Source organism: Pinus tabuliformis, chromosome 6 (genome assembly GCF_031772625.1).
Source record: "Pinus tabuliformis cultivar Carrire ecotype Pingquan chromosome 6, CPIR1, whole genome shotgun sequence".
Lineage (NCBI taxonomy): Eukaryota > Viridiplantae > Streptophyta > Pinopsida > Pinales > Pinaceae > Pinus > Pinus tabuliformis.
The window spans coordinates 325,888,374-325,906,413 of NC_142292.1; the positions used below are offsets into that span (position 1 = coordinate 325,888,374).

Below are 18,040 nucleotides of genomic sequence, written 5' to 3' on the forward strand. Positions count from 1 at the left end.
TCTCCTTGTTCCTTCACAGATCCATATTATGCCCAACCAGTTGCTCATTCATTTCACTCTTATGCTCAGCCATAGCCGCAGTGGAATGCACCTTATCAGGAGTGGAGGCCCCAGTACAACTCTCATCCCGCTCATTTTCCTCCACCACCTACTCATCCACAACCATCGCCTCCTCCTCCACCAAGGCAACCCCAAATGCCTACCCAACCACAATGCCATCCATCTCCATCTCAATTTCACACCTCCACTCAACTACCCGTACCATTTCCAAAACCACACAATGGAGCAGCTCAACCCCATTGCAAATCTGAGGCACAACATATCCAAACAACTCCTCTTGAGCCCAATGATCTTCACCATAGCTCAGGAAAAGCATTGCAAACAAGAGATCATCTTGAAAGCATTGAAGGATCACATCCAGCAAAAGAAGATTCAAAAGAGGAGATCAAAGAACCATTGATTGCACTTGATGAAGAGAAGAGATTAGAATCAGAGATCGAGAAAGCCTCCTCATGGTTACCATCAAATATTCCATGTATTCAAGAGAAAGATCAGCAAAAAGAGGAAGATGAGAAGGTCATGATAGAAGGTGACATGAAGAATGATCCAGATCAGCAAAAGGACCAAGGATATCAAAGCTATATTTAGACATGGTTCCAGACAGTCACTAAGTTGCAGCAGTACTCTCTTCCTCAGCTATGTTTTGTACTTTCAAAGTCAGATCATGTTGTCTCTGAAAGTTGGATAGTTGTCAAAGCATGCATTCCGAGCCTTTACATCATCTTGTCTCTAATCTCGATGTGCACATGGCTCCATTGGAAGTATTCTTATACTTGAAAATGATTTTGTTTTTCAAGTAGGGTAGGGTAGAAAAAAGAAAAAAGAAAAAAGGAAAAAAGTAAAGAAATGAAAAAATGAAAATAAGAGAAAAATAAAAATCTAAGGTGAAAACCTCCTTGGAGGCGCCTTAGATTGGCTCATTGATTGAAAACCTCCATGAGGCGGTCAATGGGTTGGAAAAAAGAGAAAATAAAAGGGAATAAGATCTTTGGGTGAAAACCTCCCTTGGAGGCGCCCAGGGCAGGCAATTAGGGTGAAAACCTCCATGAGGCGCCCTAGTTGTTTTTCAAAAAAAAAAAGAAAAAAGAAAATAAAAATAAAGCTAATCTCCATTGAATAATTTCATGTTGCAGCAGTGACATTGCAGGTTGCAAGAAGGACGTTTCATGACAGGAGGAGCACTCAAATCAAGGTCAAAGGAATTTCTTGTGCCTTCTACAGGAAGCTCTGTATTTCCACAGGAAACATCCTGTAGAACCTTTGGACGAGCCAAATCCAATTTCAAAAGTGAATCTAATGGTGGGAATCTGTTGATTAGGCCTACAAGCACTTGTGTGTCCATCCCTTGCCTTCATCCATCATTTTTTCCACCTCCTTGTGCTTCTCATTATGCTTCTACAGGAACTTCCTGTAGAAATTGTGGGAAACTAGGCATGCATTTCAAAAAGTGGTTTGGCAAGCATGGTAGCGTCCTCAAAGGTTCAGAAGCCCTCATGCAATCTTCCAACTCCTCCTCCATCATCTACATACCTGCATCACAGCCAAAATTCATTTTGTCATACCATGCAACCAAAATGCAAAGTGCCTTGAAGCAAAAATCCATAGAGCAGAATTTGTTTTTGCCATAACTTGAAAACCATGCATCCATTTGACAAACCATTTTATGGGGTATTGTACAAGGTTGATGACAACATGCTTGAGCAGTTTCATGCAATTCTGGTGCACGGTTTCCAAGAAATCAGCCTCCATCACCATCAGTCATTTTTGCATTTTCTCCATATCCGTGCATCCGTTTTAAAACCTGTTTCATGGGGAGATGCACGTGGGTGATAGTAGCCTACCCAAGCAGTTTCAGGCGATTCCGATGCACGGTTTCCGAGAAATCGAGCTCTGAAATCTTCAGCCATTTTCCATATTTCTCGAAATCCGTGCATCCATTGATCACGAATTTGATATGGGAGATGCATAATGATGGTAGTAACATGCTCACCAAGTTTCAGATCAAACCGATCTACCGTTTGGGAGAAATGGCAAAAAGAAGTCTGGTTTTGTGACCATGCAGCAGCAGCAGCTTGAACGGGCAGAGTTGAACGTGGAAATGATTGCATGCACTCGGATCCGGCCAGAGGACACCTGCACATGAAAAAAACAATCAAGGATTAGCAGCCAAGCCATATGCAATCAGGAAAACTAAGCATGCAGCAGCAAAATCAGAGCAGGCAACAACAAAAAGCTCACGGCAGCCATTCAACTTCGAGGTATGTGACAAACTCATTCCTCTATTGCATAAATTTAATTCGAAAACTGCATGAATTAATGGAATGGTGGGATTAAGCCACGAATTAGTAAGGTTCAGCTGATTGTCGTCCCTAAGAACTTAGCCGGCAGTCACGCAGCATGGTCATTCACGTGAAACTGAAAAAACACAGCCAGTTATGGATAGTTTAAACTCCAGTGAAACAAATGGTAAGGGATTACAGGCAGATGGAACTGCAGGGGATGAACAGTTTGCATGGGCTAAGCGCAGGTCTCTGCCACCTCACCACAAATCACGCAGTGAATAAAGGAACGCTCGGCTGAAGACTCACGTAATTGTTGTTCAGGTACACTTGCTAACTGTTGTTCATTTACACTTGCAAATGTTAAACTCACGTCCTTCATCAAGTTTTGGGCTTGTTAACAATTCTCCCGCATGCAAAGATCATTCAAAGGCGCAGAGACATCCTACAGGCGTTTCTACAGGATGTCGTCTACAGGAAAGTGCAGCAGAGCAGCGAAGCCTGAGTTTCTCTTCATCAAGTTTGGAGCTTGAAGAAAGGTGAAAATAGCTGAGGTGGATCATGCTATTTTATTGTTCGTTCACTTGCACGTGATATTGCAGAGGGTATGAAAGCCGTGGAATTGCTTTTAGAGCTTTCAAAGGATATGGCTGTGTGTGAACAGATTGGCAAGGTACAAGGTTGTATCCCCCTCCTTGTAACAATGTCAAATAGCGACAATCCTAAAGCTGCTAAGGATGCAAACGGAGTTCTGGAGAATCTCCCATACAGTGAGCATAATGTAGTGCAAATGGCACAGGCGAACTATTTCAAGCCCTTGATACAGAACCTGAGAGAAGGGTCTGACACAATGAAGATTGTTATAGCAAGTAAGTTGTGAGAGATAGGTTTAACAGATGAAAACAACGCTGCATTGCTCAAAGAGGGAGTTGTATTTCCACTTCTTGAAATGATTTCAAATGTTAATTTGAAGTCAAAGTTAGCAGCCATTGGGGCACTTCAAAATCTTTCAAGTTTACCTGAGAATGCGTTACAAATGATCAAAGATGGGGTGGTCTGACCCATCTTGGACCTTCTATGCACACCACTGTCAACTATATTTACTTTGAGAGAAGAAGCTGCTAATACCTATGCAAACCTTGCTATGTCTACAACATTGCCCCAAAGAACAAATGACACAGCAACTGCATTATTGGGATCTGATGAGATCATATACCAGCTATTATCTTTAATAAATTGGACACCACCTTCAATACATGGAAGCATTGTTCGAGCATTCCATGCCATTTGTTGTGTACCAGTAGCTGTTGAGCCAAGGACAACTTGATCTATCTTATGTTCTGTTCTGCTTCTGTTATCAATTCTTAGTAGAAGTTCAATAAGAATGCCATTCAATTCAGTTAAAGGCCTGGAAACACTCTTTCCCATCCAGATTTGGCATGCACTATCTATTCTCGGGCAGCTCATTGTACTTGTGTGCTTTTATAATACATTAGACTTGCCATTCATGTTGGATTCGTCAGCTTTCAGGCAGCACAGTTCAAGGAGAAGGAACCCCCGGCCAAGCAAGTAAAATCAGTGAAATTGGTTCTACAGGAAGTTAGCAGACTGCTTCTACAGGAAGACAGAGAATGTTTCTACAGGAAGCCAGCGAAGAGTTTCTACAGGAAAGTTTGAAAAGCGGGAAGCCAAAGGAGAAATTGGCCGAGATGCTAGCCAAGGAAGTCACCAGGGCCATCAAAGACAAGGGGAGAGATTTGGTTGCTCAGAGGATGAGCAACACTTTCAGTAGGGGGGTGATGATGAGCCCCAAAAATGTACAATTATTTGGGCTCATTCAACCTCCTAGTTTGGCTTAGTCCACCATTCTCATTTGTTTATTGCATGTTTTTGATTATTTTTATGTTAATAGAGTGAATTTGGTTAGTCATTATGCCAACAAGTCTAATGGGTGCTTTGTGTAGCCTTTTTGGTCAACTTGGAGACAAATTTGAAGGTCTTAATGAGCACTTGGCAGCCAAATTCGTGGGAGAACAAGCTAGAGGATTTGTAGGAAGGTGTCCCCCTCATTTATGGGCCCTTACCTCGAATTCTCCACCATCAGCTCGGAGTTCAAGGGCCACCGAATGAATCAGCTCAAGGGCAGCCAAGCAAGTCAAGTTGGACTGCTGTTCAGTCCAAGTCTTGGGCAGCCAAGTCCCTAACTTTTAGGAGGACTGTTGGGTCCTCAAAATTGTATAAATAAGAAGGCTTGGGGCCTCATTTGGGTTAGCTAGTGGTTAGTCATTTTGTAGCTAGTTAGTCATTTTGTTTTAGCCATTAGTTAGCTAGTTTGTAGTTCGATTTTTATGCAATAGATTAGCTTTGCTTTCAGCTCATGTTCAAGTTCTCCTTGTGGACAGTTTTGATGTACTTTTCATTTCTTGATTAATAAAGATGGATCCAGCTTTGCACCAGCTCTAAATCTTTCATGGGAGGCTGTAGCTCTTGGGGTTGGGCCCATCTCAAGCGCCCAGTACCTCCCTTGTTTATATTTATGTGTTTGCTGCGTTCTTGAAATAAAATCTGCTCTTTAGATCTTGCTTTGTTATTGTAGTTGGTCTTGATGGGTAACGTAGCTTTTTATGCTTAGAATAGATTGGTAGGAGTTTGTATGCATTTAGATATTTTGGCATATTCTTTATCATGTGATGTATATGGTTCTCTTTTCAAACAAGGCTGCTGTTTACTCATTCATTAACAGTTGGATTGAGTTAGCTAGGACTTGGTTTGTTTGCAAGAATTCATTGATTTGTTTGAATAAGCATTGTGCAGGGCATCTCTATCACCTTCATCACCTCCTCGTTCATCTGAGCCTCGTTCAGGTCAGCTCCTCCATCACCAAGTCTGTTTCCTCATCTCCCATCTTCTCTTTTGCCAAGTAACCTTACCTTCTTCCCCATTGTTGTCTCAACCACCTTCAAGCCAAGTCAGCTTTCCACATCACCTCACCACTCCATCCATCAGTTCCTGGGTCACTTCAGACCCCCATCCTACCTCCATAACCATCCATGCATCTTCCATCAACCATCCATCCTCAAACATCCCATTTCAGAACATCTTGTAGAAGAATTGCAGACCTTCCTGTAGAAATTCCTGCGTTTCCTGTAGAATCCCCTGCAGACATCCTGTAGGAGGCCACTCACTCGGTTTCTAAGCCTCTGAACGTGAGGAACCTCTGTGGACTGATGCTAAGGATCTCTGGGGACCTCTCCTAGCCTCCCCAACCTTTCCCAAGCTTTCCTTCCTTCCGCATCACATCTGCACAACCAAACCCTAATAAGCACAAAATCACAATCACTCCATCCACTTAAAGAAAAAATACAAAAACATGTCTTTTAAGATGCAAGTAGATTAGATTCATGCATTTTCACTTATTAGAAGTAATGGCATCATTGGTAGAAGTTCCTTCACATTCTTTGCATCATAGAGGTTAGACTAGTTAAATTAGGGTTTCCTAGGGTTTCCATGTTTTGATTTGCTTTCAGTTCATTTTTGCCAAGTGTATTAGTCTTCTTTGAGCTAGCTTTCGTCCATCATTTAACAAGCTTCTTCTGAGAGCCTATAGAAGTTGGCTTGAGCCCTAGCGGACTTGTGCCAGCTGACCAAGTGACAGTTGCGACAAGAGCTAGTACTTGTGCATACAGCACCATCGCTTCCAAGTTTGTACGAACTACCGGGTTGATAAAATTAAGAGACAGGAAGCCCCAGGAGTTGTAGCATTATTGCTACAATACTGGAGCCCACCATCTTTTTGGCGCCGTTGCCGGGGAAGCGGCAGAGTATTGGTGATTGTTGCTATTCTTCTATTTTCTTACTCTTACCTTCTGCTCAGTAGTTTACTTCATTTCCATTCTGCAAAAGTAGCATAGACATTTCCTGCTTTCATAGATTAGCATTTCCTGCTTTCATAGATTAGCATTTCCTGCTTTCATAGATTAGCATTTCCTGCTTTCCTAGATTAGCCTTTCAATTCCGCAATTTCAATTCTGCAAGCGTAGATTAGCATTTCAATTCTGCAAGCGTAGATTAGCATTTCAATTCTGCAAGCGTAGACTAGCATTTCCATTCCTGCAATTTCATTTGAGCAAGATAGATTAGTCCTTTCCTGCTTTCATTTCAATTCCGCATTTTCATTTTCGCAAGATAGTTAGTTGCAGTTCAATCTATTTCAGTTTTGCAAGTAGAAGTAGGAAAAAGCAAAAATCAACCAAAAAGATTTCATTTCATGCTTTGTAGGAGTAGAGATAAGTTAGAAAAATGATTGCACAACACCCCCACTGCTTCACACAGCCAACGTTCTTCTTCGATGGCTGTGATGAAAGAACCCCTGGGTGGACATCAAGACATATCTGAAGAACCTCTAGGGAGAAGAAGAAGAAACATTCCTCTGAAGCAAATGGCTACAAGCAGAAATGTTGGGAGCAGTCCCTTGTCCAAAGATGAATTTGCAAATCAGATCGAAGATTTCAAGAGTGATATGAGGCAGTTTCTTGCCATGCAACTGGATACCTTGCGGATTGAAAAGAAGCAAGAAGAAGCCAAGAGGGCTTTGGTCATTTTTTGTCCTAGGTGCCTTAAAAAGCATCCTAGGAACGAATGTCCAATGCACTCCCTAGAAGTGTGTTTTGTATGTGAAGAATACCATCCTACAGATCAGTGCCCTTCCTTGCCCAGAATCAAAGCTGCATATCAGAGAGCCAAGGGAGCCACTGAATCACTCTATTATATGAACCAAAGGAGGCCACATGGACCTAGATCTTACCAGCAGGAACTGCAAGGGATACCCGAGACCTATTATGACCCTTATCAAGCCACTTTCATGCCTTCTTGGGATCCCCCTGCTCATCCTTCCTGGTCTACACCTCCTCCTTGGTCATATTCTCCTTGTTCCTTCACATATCCATATTATGCCCAACCAGTTGCTCATTCATTTCACTCTTATGCTCAGCCATAGCCGCAGTGGAATGCACCTTATCAGGAGTGGAGGCCCCAGTACAACTCTCATCCCGCTCATTTTCCTCCACCACCTACTCATCCACAACCATCGCCTCCTCCTCCACCAAGGCAACCCCAAATGCCTACCCAACCACAATGCCATCCATCTCCATCTCAATTTCACACCTCCACTCAACTACCCGTACCATTTCCAAAACCACACAATGGAGAGGCTCAACCCCATTGCAAATCTGAGGCACAACATATCCAAACAACTCCTCTTGAGCCCAATGATCTTCACCATAGCTCAGGAAAAGCATTGCAAACAAGAGATCATCTTGAAAGCATTGAAGGATCACATCCAACAAAAGAAGATTCAAAAGAGGAGATCAAAGAACCATTGATTGCACTTGATGAAGAGAAGAGATTAGAATCAGAGATCGAGAAAGCCTCCTCATGGTTACCATCAAATATTCCATGTATTCAAGAGAAAGATCAGCATAAAGAGGAAGATGAGAAGGTCATGATAGAAGGTGACATGAAGAATGATCGAGATCAGCAAAAGGACCAAGGATATCAAAGCTATATTGAGACATGGTTCCAGACAGTCACTAAGTTGCAACAGTACTCTCTTCCTCAGCTATGTTTTGTACTTTCAAAGTCAGATCATGTTGTCTCTGAAAGTTGGATAGTTGTCAAAGCATGCATTCCGAGCCTTTACATCATCTTGTCTCTAATCTCGATGTGCACATGGCTCCATTGGAAGTATTCTTATACTTGAAAATTATTTTGTTTTTCAAGTAGGGTAGGGTAGAAAAAAGAAAAAAGAAAAAAGGTAAAAGGTAAAAAGTAAATAAATGAAAAAATGAAAAAAAGAGAAAAATAAAAATCTAAGGTGAAAACCTCCTTGGAGGCGCCTTAGATTGGCTCATTGATTGAAAACCTCCATGAGGCGGTCAATGGGTTGGAAAAAAGAGAAAATAAAAGGGAATAAGATCTTTGGGTGAAAACCTCCCTTGGAGGCGCCCAGGGCAGGCAATTAGGGTGAAAACCTCCATGAGGCGCCCTAGTTGTTTTTCAAAAAAAAAGAGAAAAAAGAAAAGAAAAATAAAGCTAATCTCCATTGAATAATTTCATGTTGCAGCAGTGACATTGTAGGTTGCAAGAAGGACGTTTCATGACAGGAGGAGCACTCAAATCAAGGTCAAAGGAATTTCTTGTGCCTTCTACAGGAAGCTCTGTATTTCTACAGGAAACATCCTGTAGAACCTTTGGACGAGCCAAATCCAATTTCAAAAGTGAATCTAATGGTGGGAATCTGTTGATTAGGCCTACAAGCACTTGTGTGTCCATCCCTTGCCTTCATCCATCATTTTTTCCACCTCCTTGTGCTTCTCATTATGTTTCTACAGGAACTTCCTGTAGAAATTGTGGGAAACTAGGCATGCATTTCAAAAAGTGGTTTGGCAAGCATGGTAGCGTCCTCAAAGGTTTAGAAGCCCTCATGCAATCTTCCAACTCCTCCTCCATCATATACATACCTGCATCACAGCCAAAATTCATTTTGTCATACCATGCAACCAAAATGCAAAGTGCCTTGAAGCAAAAATCCATAGAGCAGAATTTGTTTTTGCCATAACTTGAAAACCATGCATCCATTTGACAAACCGTTTTATGGGGTATTGTACAAGGTTGATGAAAACATGCCTGAGCAGTTTCATGCAATTCCGGTGCACGGTTTCCAAGAAATCAGCCTCCATCACCATCAGCCATTTTTGCATTTTCTCCATATCCATGCATCCGTTTTAAAACCTGTTTCATGGGGAGATGCACGTGGGTGATAGTAGCCTACCCAAGCAGTTTCAGCCGATTCCGATGCACGGTTTCCGAGAAATCGAGCTCTGAAATCTTCAGCCATTTTCCATTTTTCTCGAAATCCGTGCATCCATTAATCACGAATTTGATATGGGAGATGCATAATGATGGTAGTAACATGCTCACCAAGTTTCAGATCAAACCGATCTACCGTTTGGGAGAAATGGCAAAAGGAAGTCTGGTTTTGTGACCATGCAGCAGCAGCAACTTGAACGGGCAGAGTTGAACGTGGAAATGATTGCATGCACTGAGATCCGGCCAGAGGACACCTGCACATGAAAAAAGCAATCAAGGATTAGCAGCCAAGCCATATGCAATCAGGAAAACTAAGCATGCAGCAGCAAAATCAGAGCAGGCAGCAGCAAAAAGCTCACGGTAGCCATTCAACTTCGAGGTATGTGACAAACTCATTCCTCTATTGCATAAAATTAATTCGAAAACTACATGAATTAATGGAATGGTGGGATTAAGCCACGATTTAGTAAGGTTTAGCTGATTGTCATCCCTAAGAACTTAGCCGGCAGTCACGCAGCATGGTCATTCACGTGAAACTGAAAAAACACAGCCAGTTATGGATAGTTTAAACTCCAGTGAAACAAATGGTAAGGGATTACAGGCAGATGGAACTGCAGGGGACGAACAGTTTGCATGGGCTAAGCGCAGGTCTCTGCCACCTCACCACAAATCATGTAGTGAATAAAGGAACGCTCGGCTGAAGACTCACATAATTGTTGTTCAGGTACACTTACTAACTGTTGTTCATTTACACTTGCAAATGTTAAACTCACGTCCTTCATCAAGTTTTGGGCTTGTTAACAATTCTCCCGCATGCAAAGATCATTCAAAGGCGCAGAGACATCCTACAGGCGTTTCTACAGGATGTCGTCTACAGGAAAGTGCAGCAGAGCAGCGAAGCCTGAGTTTCTCTTCATCAAATTTGGAGCTTGAAGAAAGGTGAAAATAGCTGAGGTGGATCATGCTATTTTATTGTTCGTTCACTTGCACGTGATATTGCAGAGGGTATGAAAGCCGTGGAATTGCTTTTAGAGCTTTCAAAGGATATGGCTGTGTGTGAACAGATTGGCAAGGTACAAGGTTGTATCCCCCTCCTTGTAACAATGTCAAATAGCGACAATCCTAAAGCTGCTAAGGATGCAAACGAAGTTCTGGAGAATCTCCCATACAGTGAGCATAATGTAGTGCAAATGGCACAGGTGAACTATTTCAAGCCCTTGATACAGAACCTGAGAGAAGGGTCTGACACAATGAAGATTGTTATAGCAAGTAAGTTGTGAGAGATAGGTTTAACAGATGAAAACAACGCTGCATTGCTCAAAGAGGGAGTTGTATTTCCACTTCTTGAAATGATTTCAAATGTTAATTTGAAGTCAAAGTTAGCAGCCATTGGGGAACTTCAAAATCTTTCAAGTTTACCTGAGAATGCGTTACAGATGATCAAAGATGGGGTGGTCTGACCCATCTTGGACCTTCTATGCACACCACTGTCAACTATATTTACTTTGAGAGAAGAAGCTGCTAATACCTATGCAAACCTTGCTATGTCTACAGCATTGCCCCAAAGAACAAATGACACAGCAGCTGCATTATTGGGATCTGATGAGATCATATACCAGCTATTATCTTTAATAAATTGGACACCACCTTCAATACATGGAAGCATTGTTCGAGCATTCCATGCCATTTGTTGTGTACCAGTAGCTGTTGAGGCAAGGACAACTTGATCTATCTTATGTTCTGTTCTGCTTCTGTTATCAATTCTTAGTAGAGTTCAATAAGAATGCCATTCGATTCAGTTAAAGGCCTGGAAACACTCTTTCCCATCTAGATTTGGCATGCACTATCTATTCTCGGGCAGCTCATTGTACTTGTGTGCTTTTATAATACATTAGACTTGCCATTCATGTTGGATTCGTCAGCTTTCAGGAAGCACAATTCAAGGAGAAGGAACCCCCGGCCAAGCAAGTAAAATCAGTGAAATTGGTTCTACAGGAAGTTAACAGACTGCTTCTACAGGAAGACAGAGAATGTTTCTACAGGAAGCCAGCGAAGAGTTTCTACAGGAAAGTTTGAAAAGCGGGAAGCCAAAGGAGAAATTGGCCGAGATGCTAGCCAAGGAAGTCACCAGGGCCATCAAAGACAAGGGGAGATATTTGGTTGCTCAGAGGATGAGCAACACTTTCAGTAGGGGGGTGATGATGAGCCCCAAAAATGTACAATTATTTGGGTTCATTCAACCTCCTAATTTGGCTTAGTCCACCATTCTCATTTGTTTATTGCATGTTTTTGATTATTTTTACGTTAATAGAGTGAATTTGGTTAGTCATTATGCCAACAAGTCTAATGGGTGCTTTGTGTAGCCTTTTTGGTCAACTTGGAGACAAATTTGAAGGTCTTAATGAGCACTTGGCAGCCAAATTCTTGGGAGAACAAGCTAGACGATTTGTAGGAAGGTGTCCCCCTCATTTATGGGTCCTTACCTCGAATTCTCCACCATCAGCTCGGAGTTCAAGGGCCACCGAATCAATCATCTCAAGGGCAGCCAAGCAAGTCAAGTTGGACTGCTGTTAACTCCAGGTCTTGGGCAGCCAAGTCCCTAACTTTTAGGAGGACTGTTGGGTCCTCAAAATTGTATAAATAAGAAGGCTTGGGGCCTCATTTGGGTTAGCTAGTGGTTAGTCATTTTGTAGCTAGTTAGTCATTTTGTTTTAGCCATTAGTTAGCTAGTTTGTAGTTCGATTTTTATGCAATAGATTAGCTTTGCTTTCAGCTCATGTTCAAGTTCTCCTTGTGGACAGTTTTGATGTACTTTTCATTTCTTGATTAATAAAGATGGATCCAGCTTTGCACCAGCTCTAAATCTTTCATGGGAGGCTGTAGCTCTTGGGGTTGGGCCCATCTCAAGCGCCCAGTACCTCCCTTGTTTATATTTATGTGTTTGCTGCGTTCTTGAAATAAAATCTGCTCTTTAGATCTTGCTTTGTTATTGTAGTTGGTCTTGATGGGTAACGTAGCTTTTTATGCTTAGAATCGATTGGTAGGAGTTTGTATGCATTTAGATATTTTGGCATATTCTTTCTCATGTGATGTATATGGTTCTCTTTTCAAACAAGGCTGCTGTTTACTCATTCATTAACAGTTGGATTGAGTTAGCTAGGACTTGGTTTGTTTGCAAGAATTCATTGATTTGTTTGAATAAGCATTGTGCAGGGCATCTCTATCACCTTCATCACCTCCTCGTTCATCTGAGCCTCGTTCAAGTCAGCTCCTCCATCACCAAGTCTGTTTCCTCATCTCCCATTTTCTCTTTTGCCAAGTAACCTTACCTTCTTCCCCATTGTTGTCTCAACCACCTTCAAGCCAAGTAAGCTTTCCACATCACCTCACCACTCCATCCATCAGTTCTTGGGTCACTTCAGACCCCCATCCTACCTCCATAACCATCCATGCATCTTCCATCAACCATCCATCCTCAAACATCCCATTTCAGAACATCCTGTAGAAGAATTGCAAACCTTCCTGTAGAAATTCCTGCGTTTCCTGTAGAATCCCCTGTAGACATCCTGTAGGAGGCCACTCACTCGGTTGCTGAGCCTCTGAACATGAGGAACCTCTATGGACTGATGCTAAGGATCTCTGGGGACCTCTCCTAACCTCCCCAACCTTTCCCAAGCTTTCCTTCCTTCTGCATCACATCTACACAACCAAACCCTAATAAGCACAAAATCACAATCACTCCATCCACTTAAAGAAAAAATACAAAAACATGTCTTTTAAGATGCAAGTAGATTAGATTCATGCATTTTCACTTATTAGAAGTAATGGCATCATTGGTAGAAGTTTCCTTCACATTCTTTGCATCATAGAGGTTAGACTAGTTAAATTAGGGTTTCCTAGGGTTTCCATGTTTTGATTTGCTTTCAGTTCATTTTTGCCAAGTAGATTAGTCTTCTTTGAGCTAGCTTTCATCCATCAATTAACAAGCTTCTTCTGAGAGCCTATAGAAGTTGGCTTGAGCCCTAGCGGACTTGTGCCAGCTGACCAAGTGACAGCTGCGAGAAGAGCTAGTACTTGTGCATACAACACCGTCGCTTCCAAGTTTGTACGAACTATCGGGTTGATAAAATTAAGAGACAGGAAGCCCCAGGAGTTGTAGCATTATTGCTACAATACTGGAGCCCACCAATCCTGTTTGCCCATATTGCATAAATTAGATGAGAATCCCAACTCCTTTTATGATCTGCTAAAGTATTTTTGATCACATTTACCAGACTTTTATTTGAGCATTCTGCAAGACCATTACCTTGAGGGTAATATGGATTTGAATGATGTAACAAAATATGATATTTCTGGCAAAACTCAATCATTTTAACACTGGAAAATGATATTGCATTATCGGTAACAATTTGTGTTGGGCAACTAAACGTAGATAAGACATTTTCTTCAATGAATTTGATTACTACTGAATCGGTAGCATTTCTTATTGGAATTGCTTCCACCCATTTAGTGAAGTAGTTTGTTGTAGTAAGAATCCATATATGTTGATTGCTTGAAGTAGGATGAATCTCTCCAATAAAATCTAGCCCCCATTGGAGAAAAGGTGTTGAGACTATTGTTGGGATCAGTGGAAGAGATGCTAGTTTTTGCTTACCAACAAACTTCTGACAAGGGACACAACTTCTGACCTTTGCTCCTACTTGTAAGAACAATGTGGGCTAGTGAAATCCTGCTCTCAATATCTTATATGCTGTTTCTCTCCAGGCATAATATCCTCCACAAATTCCTGTATGAAACTGATCAATGATTCCTTTAGTTTCTGATTCTGTCAGACATAATAACAAGATATTTAGTGGGTCCTTCCAGTAAATATTTTCATTTATGATACAATATTTGAGTGCCTTCAATTTGAGAGATTTACATTGAATTTTGGAAAATGATGCTGGACATTCAAAATGGATCAAGAAATTTACAATATCTTGATACCAATTTGAAGAAAGAAATTTATCATCAATGTGTAGAGATATGGCCTGATCTAATGGTAAAGGTTCTTGTGGATTCTTTTCTTTAGGATGGTGAGGAGGTTCTTGTGGATTCTCTCCTTCTGCATGAGCAAAATGTTCTTTTGGATTCTTCTTATTTGAACTTTGAGAAGGTTCTTGTGGATTCTCCCCTTGTATTTCCAAAACAGAGTTGATACCAAGCACTTTGCAGTTTGATTCAGCTAGAAGCTTAGCTAATGCTTGACCCTTGAATAGATTTGTAGTTTTGATAGTTAGATCAAACTCCAGTATTTGAGTGATCCATCTACCTCTCTTCCCATCAATGTCAGATTGGGTTAAAACAATCTTCACAACACTGTTAGGAACATAATCAATAATAAGTGAATGTAGGTCATACATCTTGAATGATTTCAGGGCTTGTATAAGGGCATAAGCTTGCTTCTCAATTATGTCATACTTAAGATCGACATCTCTCATAACCTTACTAAAAAAGGCTATAGGTTGATCATGAGAATCTTCATTCTTTTGTAATAAAACAACAAAAAGGGTTGTTTCAGAGGCAGAGGAGAAGATACTGAATGGTTTGGTATAATCAGGGTGGCCAAGGTTGGAGCTTCAGAGGTAGCCTTCTTGATCTAATCAAATGCATACCTGGACAAGAAAATCCATTTAACTTCATGATCCTTTTGGATCATATCAGTTATGTCTTTCACAATTTCAACATATTTTGGGATGAACCTCCTTAAAAAATTAATCTTGCCTAGAAAAGCTTGGATCTCCTTCTTGTTTCTAGGTAATGACAATGTTTTTATTGCAGAAACATGTTTGAGGTCAATCACCACTCTTTATTTTGAGATTATATGACCTAGAATATTTCCTTCTTTGATGGCAAAAAAAGACTTTTTAGGATTGAGGGATATTCAAAATTTCCTACACCTGTCAAAAACCTTCATCAAGTGCTTTAGATGTTTCTAATCGAAATTAGAAAAAATAGTTATGTCATAAAGATAAATGACTACAAATTTGTTTACCTGTCCCAAAAAATCTATGTCCATAGCTCTTTGAAAAGTTTCTCCAGCATTGGACAAGACAAAGGTCATTCTAGAGTACATAAATGTGCCCCAAGGTGTAGTGAAAGTTGTCTTCTGTCTATCTGCTGGATCAACATTGATATGATTGTAACTTGAAAAACCATCAAGCATGGAAAGCCTTTGTGCTCTTGAAACCATCTGAAGTAACTGATCCATTTTGGGTAAAGGGTAATCATCCTTTAATGATGATTTGTTCAAATTTCTAAAGTCCACACAAAGTCTGATTTCTCCATTCTTCTCTCTAACAGGAACTAAACTAGAAACCCAATTAGAATATCTAAGAGGGAGAATAATTTGGGCACCTAGAATTTTCTTAAATTTCCTTTTCTACAGCTGGCAGAAGTGATGGATTAATCTCCTAAGTTTCTGTTGACAAAGTTTTGCTTCTGGTTTTAAAGGGATCTTATGCTGAATTAATGATGTATCATAAGTTTTTAGATTAACATAGTTCCATGCAAAAGCATTCTTGTATTTTTCAAATAACTTAAGGTATTGAGCTTTAATTTTGAGATCTAAGAATGCACAAATTTTGATGCTCCTAATGTCATCATTTGTTCCAATATTTAATTCCTCTATGTCATCTTGTGGAGAAATTGACTATGGGTTTCTGTGAACATCATTTTGATCAAACAATTTTTCTAAAGGAATGAGTCCTTTGGGAATGAAATTGTTAGACAGTTGAATGATATCATGATTGGCAATTTTTGAGTTGAAATCTTAATTATCATTTTCATTTGAATTCTCAATTGTTTCTATTGTATTTTCATCAATTTGTAGAGCTAAAAATTCATCTATAACCTGCAAAAAAGATTTTAACTGCTCATAATCTTCAAATATCTGCCAGTATTTTAGGTTATCTGGGATGGATGACCTGTATTTGACTTGTATTTGATAGAGCACATTAGTTTGATCAGGGATTTTAAATGAACTAGCATAAACAACTAGGGAATCTGCATGAATATTCTGATCCCTTGGGATATAAGTCAAATTAAAAGCATTGAAGAAATTTTCAACTGAATCCCAAACCTCATTTCGATAGGATCTAAGCCTAGGATGTTTTGTCTGACAAAGATTTCTTACTTGTTTAACAATGAGCTCTGAGTCAGTGAAAACACTCAAATTTTGAACCTTTAAGCTCTTGGCTAATTGTAGTCCTAAAAGGAAAGCTTCATATTCAACCACGTTATTTGTAACTTCAAAATCAAGTTTGCATGATTGTGTAATGTTTTCTTTTTCCGGAGAGATTAATACTACCCCAGCTCCTGCTCCATCTTTTGTACAAGAATCATCAAAGAATAGCTTCCAGACATCAGCCTGATTTGGTACAAGACCTTCCATTACATCTTCAATTTTTACTTGAGTTTCATGTGTTTGATTTGAAGAAAGCTGGAAACAACCAAAATCTTGATCAATTGCATATATGGGATGGTTTCTTGGTTGGTCTGTTTTGTAAACGGTGTGCACAAATCTCACCTCTCTATACAGCCTTAGTTGCTCTCCCCCATAAATTGGAATAGTGGCATAAGACATGTCCATCTGAAGAGTTCCCCCTAATTTGGCACAAAAAGACCTTGAAAGGAGCATTCCAAATTTGGGAGGGATATCTGTGACAACTATATCTAACACTATACTCTTTACTGAGATTTGGGTGAGAGTGACTACTAAATCCTTAATCAATCCTAGACAAGGCACTGTTTTGGAATCAAAGGTGTACAAATCATGATAGGATCTAGTTATGTCAAGATTTAAATGATCCATGATAGTTTTTGGCATAAGATTATGTGATGCTCCAGAATCAAGCATACAATTGTATAACATAGAATCATTTGTTTTAAGAGTCACATAGAAAGGCGGTACTATTTCATCCACCATATCTGAGCTAGGACTAAAAACAACTGCTGGTTTTTCATCTTGAAGACTAATGATATCACTTTCAGCATCAACCGAGGTATTTTGTATCCATTTGGAGACTTTGTTTTTATATCCAGGGTTTTTGGAAAGTTCTGAAAGTGGTATATGGATTTTAACTCTTTATAACTCCTTTTCAACATTAAATGTAGTTAAAACAATTTTTTCAATTTGAGTAGTATCAATTGACTGATTTAATGGTCGAATAATACTTGTTTGAGTTTCAGAAGCTTTGGTACGAGGTTCATCTGTTGGAGGTTCCTTAGGGGGTCTTCTAGGACCAAGTCTGGGCTTAAGATCATATCTTTTGTTTAGTTTTGCAATTAGGAATTGAGAAAAGGCATGGTATTTGGAAGCCTGTGAGGAGTCTTGATCTTGTTGAACCTGCTTTTGTTCTGACAAAGGAATAATAGTATTTTGACCAAAAGAGGTATCTGTGAGGAGTCTTGATCTTGTTGAACCTGTTTTTGTTGTGAGAGAGGAATAATAGTAGTTTGACCAGAAGAGGTATCCATATTACTAATATCTTCAGTTATAATTATAGTATTTTCATCAGGCTATTGATCATCTATCAATAAAGGAGTTGGAACTTGTTGATCATTACTAGGCCTTTGAAGAATTTGTAATGGTGGATTTCTTTTGTATTGACCTTGATTTTGATTTTGGGGTTGAGTGATCGTTTGTTGAACTGTTCTAGGTTGAGTCTCAATCTTGGAAATTCTATTGGATAGATTTCTAAGAAGTGAAGTTATTTCATCTATTTTAGAGTCTTCAGTTTTAGTATTAGAGGAAGTTGAGGCCTCTTGACTTGATTTAAGTTTTCTTTGGGATT

The 18,040-nt window shown here is 40.0% G+C and overlaps 1 protein-coding gene across 1 annotated transcript; it reads left to right on the top strand.

The window, feature by feature from the left end:
• Positions 1–2,495: 2,495 nt before the first annotated feature.
• On the top strand, positions 2,496–10,933 carry LOC149258616 (U-box domain-containing protein 44-like). The gene is made up of 4 exons (XM_089425834.1): positions 2,496–2,616; positions 2,942–3,208; positions 10,209–10,475; positions 10,761–10,933. The coding sequence occupies exons 1-4, from the start codon at positions 2,496–2,498 to the stop codon at positions 10,931–10,933; spliced, it is 828 nt and encodes a 275-aa protein (XP_089281960.1).
• The last annotated feature ends 7,107 nt before the right edge of the window (positions 10,934–18,040 follow it).